At 59.5% G+C, this 16,052-nt stretch overlaps 1 protein-coding gene across 1 annotated transcript in view; it reads left to right on the top strand.

Moving 5' to 3' along the window:
* Window positions 1-16,052, top strand: part of LOC144947883 (AT-rich interactive domain-containing protein 1B-like) — a 114,807-nt gene that overhangs the window by 72,799 nt on the left and 25,956 nt on the right. The window contains 1 exon segment of the mRNA XM_078877261.1: window positions 5,946-6,106. Coding sequence (XP_078733387.1) covers window positions 5,946-6,106 — 161 coding nt within the window.

The following is a 16,052-nucleotide window of genomic DNA, read 5'->3' as shown; positions in this document are numbered from 1 at the left end:
ATGCTGCACCAGCACGAGCAGTACGGGTACGCGGCTCGGCTCTCACCGATCCGGGGGGCGGGTTGGGGGGGCAACGCGCACACGTGTACGCACGCACGGATACACGTGGACATGCGTACACACGTGTACGCACGCACGGATACACGTGGACATGCGTACACACGTGTACGCACGCACGGATACACGTGGACATGCGTACACACGTGTACGCACGCACGGATACACGTGGACATGCGTACACACGTGTACGCACGCACGGATACACGTGGACATGCGTACACACGTGTACGCACGCACGGATACACGTGGACATGCGCCGGTAACCGATTCCGGTGGCCGGTTCCGGCGTAACGCGAGTCGTGAACGCGCGCTGACTGGGCACGCACGGCAGACGTGCAGGTCCTGGGGCCACCGCCACGTGGTTCCTGCGTCCTCATCTCTCGGTCGCGAAGGTGAAAGGCGGCGACTTGCAGTCGCTTGCTCGCCACGCCGTCCGCAGGAGGAGCGAGCGGTGGAGTGAGGGAGCGGAGTTTCCCGCGTGGTATTTGGCCTGCTCTTCCACTTTAGCCCGACGTGTTGGAGGAGGTGGGTGTGCCCACACTTGACCCCACCTCCGGTTAGTTAGCACGCTTGCCTACGTACAGTGCGAAAGAAGTTCAACATACATACATACACCATGCTGGACCTGCCGATCAACTGTCTGGTGAACCTATTTACACCGCTGGGTGGATGGACATAGGTGGTGGGGGGGGGGGGGGTTGCGGGGGGGGGTGGAGATTTAAGAAACTCGGCGCATCGTTTCAACTGCCGCACCAGGACCGACCGTTGTGCCATGGTGGCAGCCCTCCCGCCGGTTGTTGTAAGCATCGCTTCCCTGCCTCTCGTCGCATTTGGAGGCCGGCAGCCGGAAAGTGCACCTAGCCTGGCACTGTCGGAGGGCCGATCTTGACTCCGCTCGCACCGGCCGTCGTATCGAGCCGGCTCAACGTTCGGCAGCAGGAGGAGCGTTGGGCGCGTCACCGCTACGGAGCCGCTTGCGGTTGCACTCGATCCCGCCATCGATGTTAACACCGTTGTGTGGTTAACTTGGCTGAGTGGCGTGTGAGAGTGTGAGAGTGTAAGAGAGTGTGAGAGTGTAAGAGAGTGTGAGAGTGTAAGAGAGTGTGAGAGAGTGCGAGAGTGTGAGAGTGTGTGTGAGAGTGTGCGAGAGTGTGTGAGAGAGTGCGAGAGAGAGTGTGAGAGTGCGTGAGAGAGTGTGAGAGTGTGAGAGAATGTGAGAGTGTGAGAGAGTGAGAGAGTGCGAGAGTGCGAGAGTGTGAGAGTGTGCGTGAGTGTGCGAGAGAGTATGCGTGAGTGTGTGTGAGAGTGTGAGTGAGAGTGTGTGTGGCGGTAGGGTGCAGCGGTCAGCGCGCTGCGCTCAGAACCCGGCGACCCGAATTCGATTCCCGCTCACGGCCAACAGCAGTGACGATCATCCGAACCGGTCCTGGGACTCCCCGAGGTCGACTTGGCCTCAAATGAGCACCTGGTGCGGTGTGTAAACATCGCCACTGGGGAGACAAAGGCGGACGGACGTGGTGCTGGCCCACCCACCCCTCGTGTGCCGTGCCAGTCCCAAAAGTCTGTTAAGGCTATACGGGCGATCTTTGTTTGTCTTTGTTGTGCACACGCGCGCACACACACACGCGCGTCTGTGCGCGCGTATTTGGTTCACTGCTTAATTGGTCGATTAGAGACGGAAGGTAGCCCACTGTGTGGCGCCAGCGTGTGTGAGCCGCCTCAAAGAAAGGACTCTCCCTCTCCTCCTCCTCCGCTCTTCGTCCCGCTCGACGCGCGTGTCGCTGGCGCCCTACAAACGGAATGCTTCATCACAGGGAGGAGGCCGCTCGCCACTCGGCAGCTCCGTTCTGTCCAAATACAACCCACGGCTCCCCCCACCCCGCTCCTCCCCCCCGCTCCCTCTCCCCCCCCCCCGCTCCCTCTCCCCTCCCCCCCGCTCCTCCCCCCCGCTCCCTCTCCCCCCCCCCGCTCCCTCTCCCCTCCCCCCCGCTCCTCCCCCCCGCTCCCTCCCCCCCCCCCGCTCCCTCTCCCCTCCCCCCCGCTCCTCCCCCCCGCTCCTTCCCCCCCCCCCCGCTCCCTCTCCCCTCCCCCCCGCTCCTCCCCCCCGCTCCCTCTCCCCCCCCCCCGCTCCCCCCCCCCCTCCCCCCGCTCCTCCCCCCCCGCTCCCTCTCCCCCCCGCTCCCTCCCCCCCCCCTCCCGCTCTCTGTCTCACCCACCCCTCCCCACATTGGAGGTGTTAGTCCTACGCCCCCCCCCCCACTCCCTGTGCGATCAACTCTGAGAGACGCGGCGCTGTGGAGGTGGGAAAAGGGGGTGGGGTGGGGGGGGGAGCCCGGCGATCGTGCCGCTAAGTGGCAGCGGCGCTAGAACAAATGTTTGGGCCTGGGCCAGGGCTCCTGAATAACGCAGCGAGCGGGGTGAGGGGGCCGTGTGGTGAGGGGGGCGGTGAGGGGGCGGTGAGGGGGGCCACGGGGTGAGGGGGGGTGAGGGGGGGTGAGGGGGGCCGTGGGGTGAGGGGGCGGTGAGGGGGGCCACGGGGTGAGGGGGGGTGAGGGGGGCCGCGGGCCGAGCGCTGCAATCAAAGAAAGCCTCGTGCACCTCGTGCACCGGGCCACGTGTTTGAGGCTTATTTGAGTAATTGTTATTTATCATTTGCGTTGTGGAGGGTTTTTTTCACCGCCCCTCCCCCCTCTACTGCGGTGTGACGTGGCCCGGGTGGATCCGCCAGTTGTGGGGAGGGGGGGAGGCTCATAATGGCCGTGTCAGGGACGCCAAGCCCACGCCACTGAGGGCCCTGCGTGTTGAACCCTGGGTCGGGGTCACCCTCTCGCTATTTCTCTCGGCAGGCTCGCGGTTCGAATCGGGGCGAGCCGCTCTGGTTGCCACGGCGTTGTGTGTAACCGTAGTACGTATGCGACTGCTCTTCGGGTCTTACGGTAAAGTCGCGTAGATAGGGAAATAATCAATTAATAAAAAATGACGTTTTGATCGCAACACAAGCAATCGCCTTCAGGTGAAAAAAATGCAGCAGCTATATTTGTTCCTGCCTCAGCAGTCCGCCTGCTGTATCTTTTCACCTGAAGACGATTATTCGCGTTGCGATCGAAACGTGGTGATTTTTTATGATTTTATTATTTTTCTATCTACGTGACTTTACCGTAAGACCCAAAGAGTTTGAATTCCCTGCAGTCACGAAAGCTTCAGTCAAAATGTGACTGTCAGGCGACGGCCAGAGTTGTGGAGAAATCCCTCCTCTGGCCTTTGCACTGATTGTTCACAAGCGACGAGGTCACATTATCATCCCTCGATCTAAGAGCAAAAAAATTTACCCGTAAAAACAAAGTTTTTCACTATAAATCCTTTATATGCGTGGCGGCTAGAGTCCTCTCGTCCTCTGGCTTGAGATGGCTGCCACCTATGGGTCAGATGATTGCCTGGCACCATTAAGCAATTGGTAATTAAATAAATAAATAAACTTCATCAACAAGTGTAACATTTTGGAAAAAAAATTTCACGAAAATTAATTGTCATGCACAACGAGTCTGTGTGGAAAATGTCACGGGAAGTGGGTTAAAAAACGACCGAAAGATTTGCACGGTCATAAGCGCGCAAGCAAGCAAGCAAGTGAACTTAATATAAAGGATTTAAAAAGGAAGATTTCTCCACAAATGTAGCTGTCGCTTGATGGTGCTGGTTGTAATTACTGGCGAAACGTCACGCTGCTCGAATTGTAAATGCTGTGGGTTTACTCTCCAACACACCGGTGCACTAAATTAGTAACTAATTGGCATGTTCTGTTTACAAGACAAAGCTTACTAATTGGTTGTGTGGGTGGTGGCGGATTTAACAACACATTTATATTTACGCGATCTAACCCAAAAACAAACTCTTATGAACTATAAACAAAGTATGTACTTTACCAGGTAAGGCCCGCTGAGGCGACCTGGCCACAAATGACAGGTCAACAAAGTGGCTCGTCGCCGTGTGGGAACGGTATCACGGCCAAATGCTCTCAACGCAGACTGATTCTAATTGTGGGGGGAAAAACCGGAGGACCCGGAGAGAAATACACGTGACAACAGGGAGAGAGACACGCAAGCTCCAAATATACAGCAGCAGGCGTCAGGGTCGGGATCGAACCCACGACCTCCTGTAGACCAGGCGAGGTAGTTAACATCTCCTAGCCACTGTGATGATGAGAGAGAGACACGCAAACTCCAAATATACAGCAGCAGGCGTCAGGGTCGGGATCGAACCCACGACCTCCTGTATACCAGGCGAGGTAGTTAACATCTCCTAGCCACTGTGATGATGATGAGAGAAAGAGACACACAAACTCCAAATATACAGCAGCAGGCGTCAGGGTCGGGATCGAACCCACGACCTCCTGTATACCAGGCGAGGTAGTTAACATCTCCTAGCCACTGTGATGATGATGAGAGAAAGAGACACACAAACTCCAAATATACAGCAGCAGGCGTCAGGGTCGGGATCGAACCCACGACCTCCTGTACACCAGGCGAGGCAGTTGACATCTTACCACGGCGGCACCCCATCCATATGCCCCGTCTGCTTCACGAGTGTAAGTTGTAGATCTCGTGAGGTCATTAGAAACGAAGCCGCCCACTGTGTGCCGACGTCACGGGTCCCCATGTGATGGAGTTGAAAAACCCACACCGCAAACTACTCGATTAACATCGCCCCCCAACTGGCAGACTAATGCATAGGTACAGCTGCTGCTGGGGGTGCACTTTGCTTAGACCATGTAATCAACATCGCCCCCACCCCCCTAACTGTGACACTACCGCACACCGTCTCCGTGAACCACAATGCCTTCGTGATAGCCTTGTTGCTGTATATTAGAAACAAAAGCGTCATGCCTGGATTCCTGCCTGCCTGGCTGTGGCTGGAGCACGGCCGAGTGTGGGTCCCACAACGTTGGGATGTGTATCCCACGCAAACGCAAATGCTCGGGAGACTCTTTATCATGCTGTCATATCACGTCGTGCTTTCACGATCATAGCACCATGCTATATTAGAACAAAGGAGGGATGCGAGGGAGGTAGAGAAGGGAGGAAAATACGGAAAACAGTGTAAGGGGAGAGGGGTGGGGAGAGAGTGACAGGGCAAAGGAACAAACCAGAAAGAGGGGAGCGAGGGGAAATCGAGGAGCAGTGGGAGAGAGGGGTTAGGGAGAGGCAAGAGAGACTTGAGGTGGGAGAGGAGGGCAGAAGGAGAGCAAGGGTGAGAGGAGAGAGAGAAACGGAGAGAGTTTGTGGGGGGGAGGGAAGTGGGTGAGATGCAGTGAAGGGAGGAAAGGAATGAAGAGGGAGGGAGAAGAGGAATAGAGAGACACAGACAGAGTAAGAAATCGTGATGAATTGCGATGTTACGTACAGAGAAGGCACTGGTAAGGTGGAGAGAGACAGGGCTCGGTATCAGATTAAAAGTTTTGCTGGCTGGCTGGCTGGCTGGGAGGGACAGACTGTCACGGCAAAATGACGTGTGGGTTGCTAGTTATTATAAATTGCGATAAGTAATCGAACTATCAGTGGGGATGTGAGATGCCACGGGGCATTGGGTGACTGTGTGTGTGTGTCTGTGGAGAGCGGGAGTGCAGCGGCTAGCACGCGGCGCTAGGAACCCGGCGACCCGAGCTCGATGAATTGATCCTGGGACTCCTCCCCTAGGTCGACTCAGCCTCAAATGAGTACCTAGTGCGGTGTGTAAACATCGTCCAGAGACAAAGGCGGTCGGGCGTGGTGTCGGCCGCCCACCCCCTCGTGTGCCGTGCCGGCCTTCATAGGTGCTGCTCGCTAACAGCACTTGCCCCAACAGTCTGTTAAGGTTATACGGGGGATCTCTGCCTTTACCCCTGGGTGCAGGCAAAGCGGCTACCAGGGCATGAACCAGGCGGGAGGAATGATGGGAGGAGGCTCTCCTTACGGGCAGCAGCAGCAGCAGCTGAGCGGGGGCGGCCCGGCCATGATGAATCAAGGGGGCCCACCCTACTCCGTCCCAGGGCACATGGGGCCCAACTCCACAGGTGAGCACACGCGCACACGCGCACATGCCGCCGCTCACCCACTCACCAACTCGCTCACCCACTCGCTCGCTCACCACACTGCAGGTCACAGCACACACACCCACCCACTCACTAACCCACTCACCCACTCGCTCGCCTACTCACCAACTCGCTCACCCACTCGCTCAACCACTCACCACTCTGCAGGTCACAGCAACACACCCACTCACTCACTAACCCACTCACCCACTCACCCACCCACTCACCAACTCTCTCACCCACTCGCTCACTCACCACACTGCAGGTCACAGCAACACACCCACTCACTCACGAACCCACTCACTAACTCGCTCACCCACTCGCTCACCCACTCGCTCACCCACTCGCTCACCCACTCGCTCACCCACTCGCTCACTCAGCACACTGCAGGTCACAGCAACACACCCACCCACTCACTAACCCACTCACCAACTCGCTCACCACACTGCAGGTCACAGCAACACACCCACCCACTCACTAACCCACTCACCAACTCGCTCACCACACTGCAGGTCACAGCAACACACCCACCCACTCACTCACCCACTCACCCACCCACTCACCAACTCTCTCACCCACTCGCTCGCTCACCACACTGCAGGTCACAGCAACACACTCACTCACGAACCCACTCACCCACCCACCCACTCACCAACTTGCTCACCACCTCGCTCACCCACTCGCTCGCTCACCACACTGCAGGTCACAGCAACACACCCACCCACTCACGAACCCACTCACCCACTCGCTCACCTACTCACCCACCTACTCACTCGCCACACTGCAGGTCACAGCAACACACCCACCCACTCACGAACCCACTCACCCACTCGCTCACCAACTTGCTCACCTACTCACCCACCTACTCACTCGCCACACTGCAGGTCACAGCAACACACCCACCCACTCACGAACCCACTCACCCACTCGCTCACCAACTCGCTCACCTACTCACCCACCTACTCACTCGCCACACTGCAGGTCACAGCAACACACCCACCCACTCGCGAACCCACTCACCCACTCGCTCACCAACTCGCTCACCTACTCACCCACCTACTCACTCGCCACACTGCAGGTCACAGCAACACACCCACCCACTCACGAACCCACTCACCCACTCGCTCACCAACTCGCTCACCTACTCACCCACCTACTCACTCGCCACACTGCAGGTCACAGCAACACACCCACCCACTCACGAACCCACTCACCCACTCGCTCACCAACTCGCTCACCTACTCACCCACCTACTCACTCGCCACACTGCAGGTCACAGCAACACACCCACCCACTCACGAACCCACTCACCCACTCGCTCACCAACTCGCTCACCTACTCACCCACCTACTCACTCGCCACACTGCAGGTCACAGCAACACACCCACCCACTCACGAACCCACTCACCCACTCGCTCACCAACTCGCTCACCTACTCACCCACCTACTCACTCGCCACACTGCAGGTCACAGCAACACACCCACCCACTCACGAACCCACTCACCCACTCGCTCACCAACTCGCTCACCTACTCACCCACCTACTCACTCGCCACACTGCAGGTCACAGCAACACACCCACCCACTCACGAACCCACTCACCCACTCGCTCACCAACTCGCTCACCTACTCACCCACCTACTCACTCGCCACACTGCAGGTCACAGCAACACACCCACCCACTCACGAACCCACTCACCCACTCGCTCACCAACTCGCTCACCTACTCACCCACCTACTCACTCGCCACACTGCAGGTCACAGCAACACACCCACCCACTCACGAACCCACTCACCCACTCGCTCACCAACTCGCTCACCTACTCACCCACCTACTCACTCGCCACACTGCAGGTCACCTCGCTTATCTCTCTCTGCTTCTTCCCTCGCCCTGCTCCACTCCGGAATCCCCTCCTCCCATCATCATCATCATTGTCGCCATCACCGTCTGTTTTCCCCCACCCTTCCTGTTCGTTGCTGGCCGCTTGACGTTATTCTGGGCCTCTTGAGCCATTCCTTATCTTGAATAGATTCATATAGTGGCAGGTGGCAGATGGCAGCGCTGTATCCCACGCAGAAGGGAGAGGTGATATCGGTCCGCCTCGTTGCTGCACCTCCTCCTCCTCCTCCTGGCGAGCCGGGGTGTGTGTGTAATGGGGTGGGGGGGGGGCACGATTTTGGTACAAAGTTGCGTTGCTCTCAAGGACCTACCCTCTGTTTGCCCACTTCAGCAATTGTTTCTTGCCGTGGTTGTCCTCCCACCTGATGACGGGCGCTTGTGCGTCGCGCCCGAAACGTCGTGAGTTAATTGATTTTATTTTCTACCCACGTGACTTTACCGAAAGAACCAAAGAGTATGGATCCCCGCAGTCAGGAAAACTTCAAATCCAGATTGCATGTGACCCTCGCTGCTGCCTGCACCGTGCTGGATCATGGGCAGCCGCGTCTGGCTCATGTTGGGGTGGGGGGTTCGGGGTTGGGGGGGGGGGGCTGGGGGGGGCTGGGGGGGGCTGGGGGGGGGGGCTGGGGGGGGCTGGGGGGGGCTGGGGGGGGGGCTGGGGGGGGGCTGGGGGGGGGCTGGGGGGGGGGCTGGGGGGGGGCTGGGGGGGGGGCTGGGGGGGGGCTGGGGGGGGGCTGGGGGGGGGCTGGGGGGGGGCTGGGGGGGGGCTGGGGGGGGGCTGGGGGGGGGCTGGGGGGGGGCTGGGGGGGGGCTGGGGGGGGGCTGGGGGGGGGCTGGGGGGGGGGCTGTGCCAGAGTGTTTGAGCAACACGAAAGCCGTGAGAGTCCTCCCGCTGTGTGTGGTGGCGCATGGGCACAAAGACAAAGGTCCCCCATGTAGACTTTACAGAATGTTGGGGCAAGTGCTGTTAGCGAGTCGCACCTGTCAAGGCCGACACGGACGCACAAAATACCCGGCCGTCTTTGTCTCCCCAATGCTAATGTTTCCACACCAGATTTGAGGCTGAGTCGACGTAGGGGAGGCCCAGGTTCGGTTAATCGTCACTGGTGGCGTTGGCCGTGAGCGGCAATCGAACTCGGGTCGCCGGGTTCGTAGCGCGGCACGCAAACCGCTGCGCCACCGCTCCGCACACACCTACATACACACACACATATGTAAAAAAAGACAAAGATCCCCCTTATAGCCTGTAACAGACTGCAGGGGCAAGTGCTGTTAGCAAGCACCTATGAAGGCCGGCACGGCACACGAGGGGGTGGGTGGCCAACACCACGCCCGGCCGCCTTTGTCTCCCCAGTGGCGATGTTTACACATCGCACCAGGTACTCATTTGAGGCTGAGTCGACCTAGGGGAGGCCCAGGACCTGTTCAGATAATCGTCACCGGTGTTGGCCGTGAGCGGCAATCGAACTCGGGTCGCCAGGTTCGTAGCGCAGCGCGCTAACCGCTGCACCACCGCTCCCCACATACATACACACACATGCACACATACACAGACCCATGTAGAAACACGCACAGATTTCATGTGTTCACAGGTGCATGCCCACACACGCCCATTTACAGGCGTGTGTGTGCTGACACGCACAGTCATAGAGGCGCTTATAGAAAAACCCACGCACGCACGCTCATACACACGCACGGTATGTACGATATTGAACTTCTTTCGCACCGTACGTAGCCAACGCGCTAATCGGATGTGCGAGGGTAGGACAACAGACTAACATACAAAAAGCAGTTCTAAAGAAATCAGTTTATAATCGAGATGATTTCAAAGTGGATATCTGCAGTATCTTCCTAATATCGAGAGGAAGAGCGTTCCAGACGGCCGCAGAAGCGCGTCTGAAAGCGCCGCGCGATGCGGTGACCACACCGCCTTTGTCTGACGGCCAGCAGCCAAAAGCCGCTGCTGCTGCTGCTGCTGCGAGGTTGACCGGAGCTCGCCAGGTGGTTTATGCTCCTTGGCGAGATGCACACACGAACACGCACGCACGCACACGAACACGCACGCACGCACACGAACACGCACGCACACACACGAACACGCACGCACGCACACGAACACGCACGCACACACACGAACACGCACGCACACACACGAACACGCACACACACGAACACGCACGCACACACACGAACACGCACGCACACACACGAACACGCACGCACACACACGAACACGCACGCACACACACGAACACGCACGCACACACACGAACACGCACGCACACGCACGAACACGCACGCACACGCACGCACACACACGAACACGCACGCACACACACGAACACGCACGCGCACGCACGCACACGCGGAGGAGAGCAAGGGCACGGCGCGCGTCGCCCACTGAACTCACTTTCCCGGGCGCATTCAACACACGCACAAAAACAACACAAAAAAGGAGGCCTTGGTTTTTAAGAACTGCCGCGCATAATTGAACACTCAGAGCCCGGCGTGCCTCGATCCTGCCTCGATGCTGATTAGAGGCAAGGCGAGGGAAGAAGGCGTCGGGGATGGAAGGGGGGGTGGGGGAGGAGGGTGGAGGGACGAGGGGGGGGGGTCATTAACATGCAAAGCAGGGGGCTTCTCTTCTGACTTGCAGATGAGCGGGTAATGAGGCCGGAGATTAGGGGCAGCAGTGTGGCTCTCTCTCTCTCTCGCGCGCGCCGCCGTCGCCACGCTCCCCCGTCCGAGATAATTGATTCGAGGGCTCCTGATTGGGTCTGTGCGTGATAGGTCCTGCCTGCCGCTCCCGACTGTCTGGCCGAGTCCGTGCGGGCAACGGTGGCGGTTTAATGCGCACGCTTGCGCGAGAGTGTCTGTCTGCGTGTGCTCGCTAACAGCACTTGCCCCGAAAGTCTGTTCGGGCTATATGGGTGGTCTTTGTCTTGTGTGTGTGTGTGTCGGGGTGATCCGCGCTATTAGTCCCGTTCATGGCCACCAACACCGGTGACGATTATTTTAACCAGTCCTGGGCCTCCCCTAGGTAGACTCGGCCTCAAATGAGTACCTGGTGCGGTGTGTAAACGTCGCCACTGGGGAGACAAAGGCTGGCCACCCACCCCCTCAATTGGTGCTCGCTAATGGCACTTGCCCCAAAACTCTGTTTAGGCTGTACAGGAGATCTTTTTTCTTTGTCTTGTGCTTTGAACTGGACTAACAGAGTGGTTATTGTCGGTGTTGTTGTGCATCCATGCAGCAGCGCCATTGCTTGGCCGCGTGCGTGCCGCGTGCGTGCCGTGGGTGTGCCGCGTGCGTGCCGTGGGTGTGCTGCGTGTTTGCTGCATGCGCGGTGTGCTGCGTGTGTGCTGCGTGTGTCCTGCGTGTGTCCTGCGTGTGTGCTGCGTGTGTCCTGCGTGTGTGCTGCGTGTGCTGCGTGTGTGCTGCGTGTGTCCTGCGTGTGTCCTGCTTGTGTGCTGCGTGCGTGCTGCGTGCGTGCCGCGTGTGTGCTGCGTGTGTGCTGTGTGTGTCCTGCGTGTGTGCTGCGTGCGTGCCGCGTGTGTGCTGTGTGTGTGCTGCGTGCGTGCTGCGTGCGTGCTGCGTGTGTCCTGCGTGTGTCCTGCGTGAGTGCTGCGTGTGCTGCGTGTGTGCTGCGTGTGTGTCCTGCGTGTGTGCTGCGTGCGTGCTGCGTGCGTGCTGCGTGCGTGCTGCGTGCGTGCTGCGTGCGTGCTGCGTGTGTCCTGCGTGTGTGTTGCGTGTGTCCTGCGTGTGTGCTGCGTGTGTCCTGCGTGTGTGTTGCGTGTGTCCTGCGTGTGTCCTGCGTGTGTCCTGCGTGTGTGATGCGTGTGTGCTGCGTGCGTGCTGCGTGCGTGCTGCGTGCGTGCTGCGTGTGTCCTGCGTGTGTCCTGCGTGTGTGCTGCGTGTGTGCTGCGTGCGTGCTGCGTGCGTGCTGCGTGCGTCCTGCGTGCGTGCTGCGTGCGTGCTGCGTGTGCTGTGTGTGTGCTGCGTGTTCTGCGTGTGTCCTGCGTGTGTGCTGCGTGTGTGTTGCGTGTGCTGCGTGTGCTGCGTGTGTGCCGCGTGCGCGGTCTCTCCGCCTCTTAGTATTCTCTGTGCAGTGGCCGTAGCTGTGCCTGCCTCTCTCTCGCACTTAATTTCCCGTGCGCGCCGCGCGCTGTGACCTTGTGGCGGCTGCGCGCTGCTCGCACGCGCACACTTTGTTTGACGCAAATAAATAACGACCATCGATTGCGACCGAGCTCAATCCACTGCTGGACGAAGTCCCCACGCCGCCCTGCTGGTTGAGCGGGGTTGGTGATCCGGCTCGGATGTCGGTCGCCACCGAATTCAGAACCCGGTCCCGCACCTGGTCGACACGGGGGTGCGGTGGGAGGGGAGGCATCAACGAGTGCAGTGCATGGGAACACGGCAGCTACAGAGAGGCGATGAGGAGTTGACTAACTGTCGGTGAGTGAGTGACCCAAGTTAATTAGTGAGTCCAGCTACTTGGAGAAATGTTAATTTGTGAGTACGGCTACCTGTAAGTGTGTGCGTGACTGTCGTGGCGTAGCGGTTAGCGCTACGAACACGGCGACCCGAGTTCGATTCCCGCTCACGGCCAACACCAGCGACGATTATCTGCAGCGGTCTCCCCGAGGTCGACTCGGCCTCAAATTCATATTTGGTGCGGTGTGTAGTGAACATCACCGCTGGGGTGATGCCCACTCGCTAACAGGACTTGCCCCAACAGTCTGTTAAGGCTGCACGGGGGATCTCTGTGACTACTGCGCATGAGACACAAACGGTCATTGGAGCCGCGCGGACGAATTTCTGCCGATCGCCGGATCGACGCCGACGCCCGGCACCGGTTCGCCCGGCCCGTGGTCATAGCGCGGCGATGCCCGGAGCTGCCCGGGGGGGGGAGGAGGCGGGGGGGGGGGGGGCGCTCAGCATCACACCGGCCTCCGTTTGACGCGCCGATCCCGTCCCTGCAAATTAACCTCCATCGCCGGAATCGCCGGAGCCTTTGAATCGCTTAATCCCTCGCTCATCTTCACAGGAAATTTGCATAGCCTTATTGGCCTGTAACGGCAAGATAACCTTTCTTTCAGGCTTTTAATTTCTCTCTCTCTTCTCTCTTCTCTCTCTCTCCCCTCTCTCCTCTCTCTCTTTCTCTCCGAGTGCCCGTGCCTTCTCGCTGTAGATGTCAATGTTGCATATTAAGCAGAGGCCGAGAGCGTGTGCGCACGCACGCATGCATGCGCGTAGCTGTTTGTGTGGGTTTGTGTGGGCGACCGTGGGGGTGAGCGTGACTGCGAGCGTGCCTGCGAGCCTGTGAGCGTGCCTGCGTGCATGCGAACGTGCGTGCCTGCTTGCGTGCGAACGTGAGTGTGCGAGCGTGTGCCTGTGAGCGTGTGCCTGTGAGCGTGTGCCTGTGAGCGTGCCTGTGAACGTGCGTTCGAGAGTGAGCGTGCATCTTCAAGTGCATGAATTTGTGTGGCTGTGGTTTGGAAGACAAAGGCAACCGGGCGTGTGGTGCTGGCCACCCACCCTGTTGTGTGCCGTGCCGGCCTGAATAGATCTTAATAGGCGCTCGCTAACAGCGCTCGCCCCGGCAGTCTGCCAAGGCTACATGGAGGAATCTTTGTCTCTGTGTCTGTGTGCACGTGGCTGAGCATGCGCGTGTGTGTGTGTTTATGCATCTGCGTGTGTGGGTGCATGGCTATGCTCGCTATAATAGCACTTTCCCCAACAGACAGTTATGGCTATATGTGAAGGAATCTTTGCCTTTGTCTGTGTGTGTGTCTGTGTGCATGGTTGCAAGTGCGTGTGTGTCTGTGTGCATGCATGACTGTGAGTGTGTGTCTGTGTGCATGGTTGCAAGTGCGTGTGTGTATGTGTGCATGCATGGCTGTGAGTGTGTGTGTGTCTGTGTGCATGGTTGCAAGTGCGTGTGTGTGCATAATAATTTGCGTCACATGTATGCCTACGTGTGCGCACACACGCGCGCGCGTGTGTGTACGTGCATACGTGTGTATGCTTAGTATGCACCATCCAGCGCACACAGTTGCGAGCGGTCAGGTGTGTGTGTGTGTACGTGGTGGGGAGCGGTGGCGCAGTAGTTAGGGCACTGCGCTACGAAACGCGGCGACTCGACTTTGATTCGCGCTCACGGCCAACACCAGTGTCAAATATCTCCACCAGTCCTGGGCCTCCCCTAGGTCGACTCAGCCTTAACCCGGGTGGTGGTGGCACCCGCCCGTGAACCGTTGCTGTGGAGGCAGCAGCGAGGGTTGATGGATCGCACGCAGATGGGAGGTGCCGTGTACCCCGGCTCCCCAGGAGAAGGCGGTACGGCCAGTGGACTAGTCGCCATCCGTTCCCATCTGCAAGGGGGATGGAAAGAGATGACCGTGGGTTTTATTCGTGCGCTCCGCTCCGGTTCCCTCCCAAGGGGCCGAAATTTTTTTAACTTAAAACCCAACACAGCAGCGGCAGGACCCTCCCAACGAGTGAGGTCGGTGACGCGAGCTCCCTTGCCGCGGTGCGTTACCGTGAAATGTCCTCACCGCGCCCGGGGATAGATGGGTGTCGCTCGCCGCTCTGCGCGACCGACACTGGCAACAGGTTCGCTCGTCCCGCGTGTGAGCTGATTTTGTTTGGAACTTTTTGTTTGGCGCACTTTGCCCCCCCACCCCCCGCCGCCACTCTTCCCCTTGCCTCGTATGAAATCTCCCCCCCCCCCCCCCCCCCGCTCGCAGTGCCCCCGTGAGCGGGGCAGCGAGCCCGATCCTTCACCCCGTCCCAGAGCCCAGGAGCACTTCTGCCGTGGAATTTCTGTACCATCCCCCCCCCCCCCATCTCTTGTCGTGGTTCGTGCCTTTTACCACCGGGCTCTTGTTAAATTAACAAAAAAATGTAAACCCCATCAGCATCGTGGGAAGATAAAGGCGGCCGGGCGTGGTATTGGACCCGTCCTGGTTGATGACCGCCCGCGGGCCCGGCCCCTCCCTTGGGTTTTGCGAGAGGCGACGATCCCCCGCTGACGGGTGATGGTCGCGGAACTCAAATGAAGCCCGGGGTCCATTCGTCGGCGGAACTCGGTGACTTCTCCCGCCGCTGCTGGCGTCGGCGACCGTCGTCGGGAAGCGCCGATAAATATTTAACGAGACGCGTCCGCGCGCGCCCGTCGTTCCGCCCGTGCCGCCCGTTGGAGCGGAGCGCGGGATCCCAATATCTCGGGGCCGGCGGCGGCGGCGTCGGCGGCGTTGGGCCCCCAAATAAAATCGGCGGCGGATCGTCCGGGCCCCGGTTGAGGCTCGCCGGCATCGCGCGTGCCGGAGGAGGGGGCCTTGGTGCACGCGGCCGGGAAACGGAACGCCTCCGCTGTTGCGGCGAGCGAGCGCGGGAGTCGCGGGTCGGGCCGCCACCCTCCCCGCAATCGCAGGGTCGTTCTCCGCGAGTTGGCGACGCGAGAGCCGAGTTCACTCTTGGCAGAGTTTTGACGGAGGGCGGCAAGGGTTTGTGCGCTCGTGCGTGCGCGCCGAGCTCCACCCCCCACACCCCCCCCCCACCGTCACCCCACCCCAACCCTCCTCCTCCTCTACCCAATCTGCTGCCTGTCATCCCGAGACTCTGCACCCCCTCCCATCCCCGTCATCCTCGTTTCTGCTCTCGCTCGCAAAACACTGACGCGTGAACCCCTCCCTCCCTCCCCGGGATGTGAGACGGGCAGAAGGAGGCAGCCTGGCTCGAGGCCTGCGTTGTTTTGTGAGAATAAATAATGTAGGCTCGGGGTGGGGGCGGGGGGGGGGTGGGGGGGGGGTGGGGGGGGGCGTGTTTGCTTTGATCTGCACGCCGCTCTCGCGCGGCCCCTTTGGCGCGCGGAGCTCGGCTCCGTCTCCGAGGGGCCACACCAACTCCGCTAATATCGCTGATTTGTTTTTAATGATTAATTAACGAGGGCCCCATGAATTATTTACCCGCGCTAATTCAACGCGCGTGCGAATTAATGGCGCGCGCGCCAACGCGTTCCGC

The sequence above is a fragment of the Lampetra fluviatilis genome, chromosome 47, assembly GCF_964198595.1.
Source record: "Lampetra fluviatilis chromosome 47, kcLamFluv1.1, whole genome shotgun sequence".
Classification (NCBI taxonomy): Eukaryota; Metazoa; Chordata; class Hyperoartia; order Petromyzontiformes; family Petromyzontidae; genus Lampetra; species Lampetra fluviatilis.
This window is presented reverse-complemented; position numbering and strand designations above follow the sequence as displayed.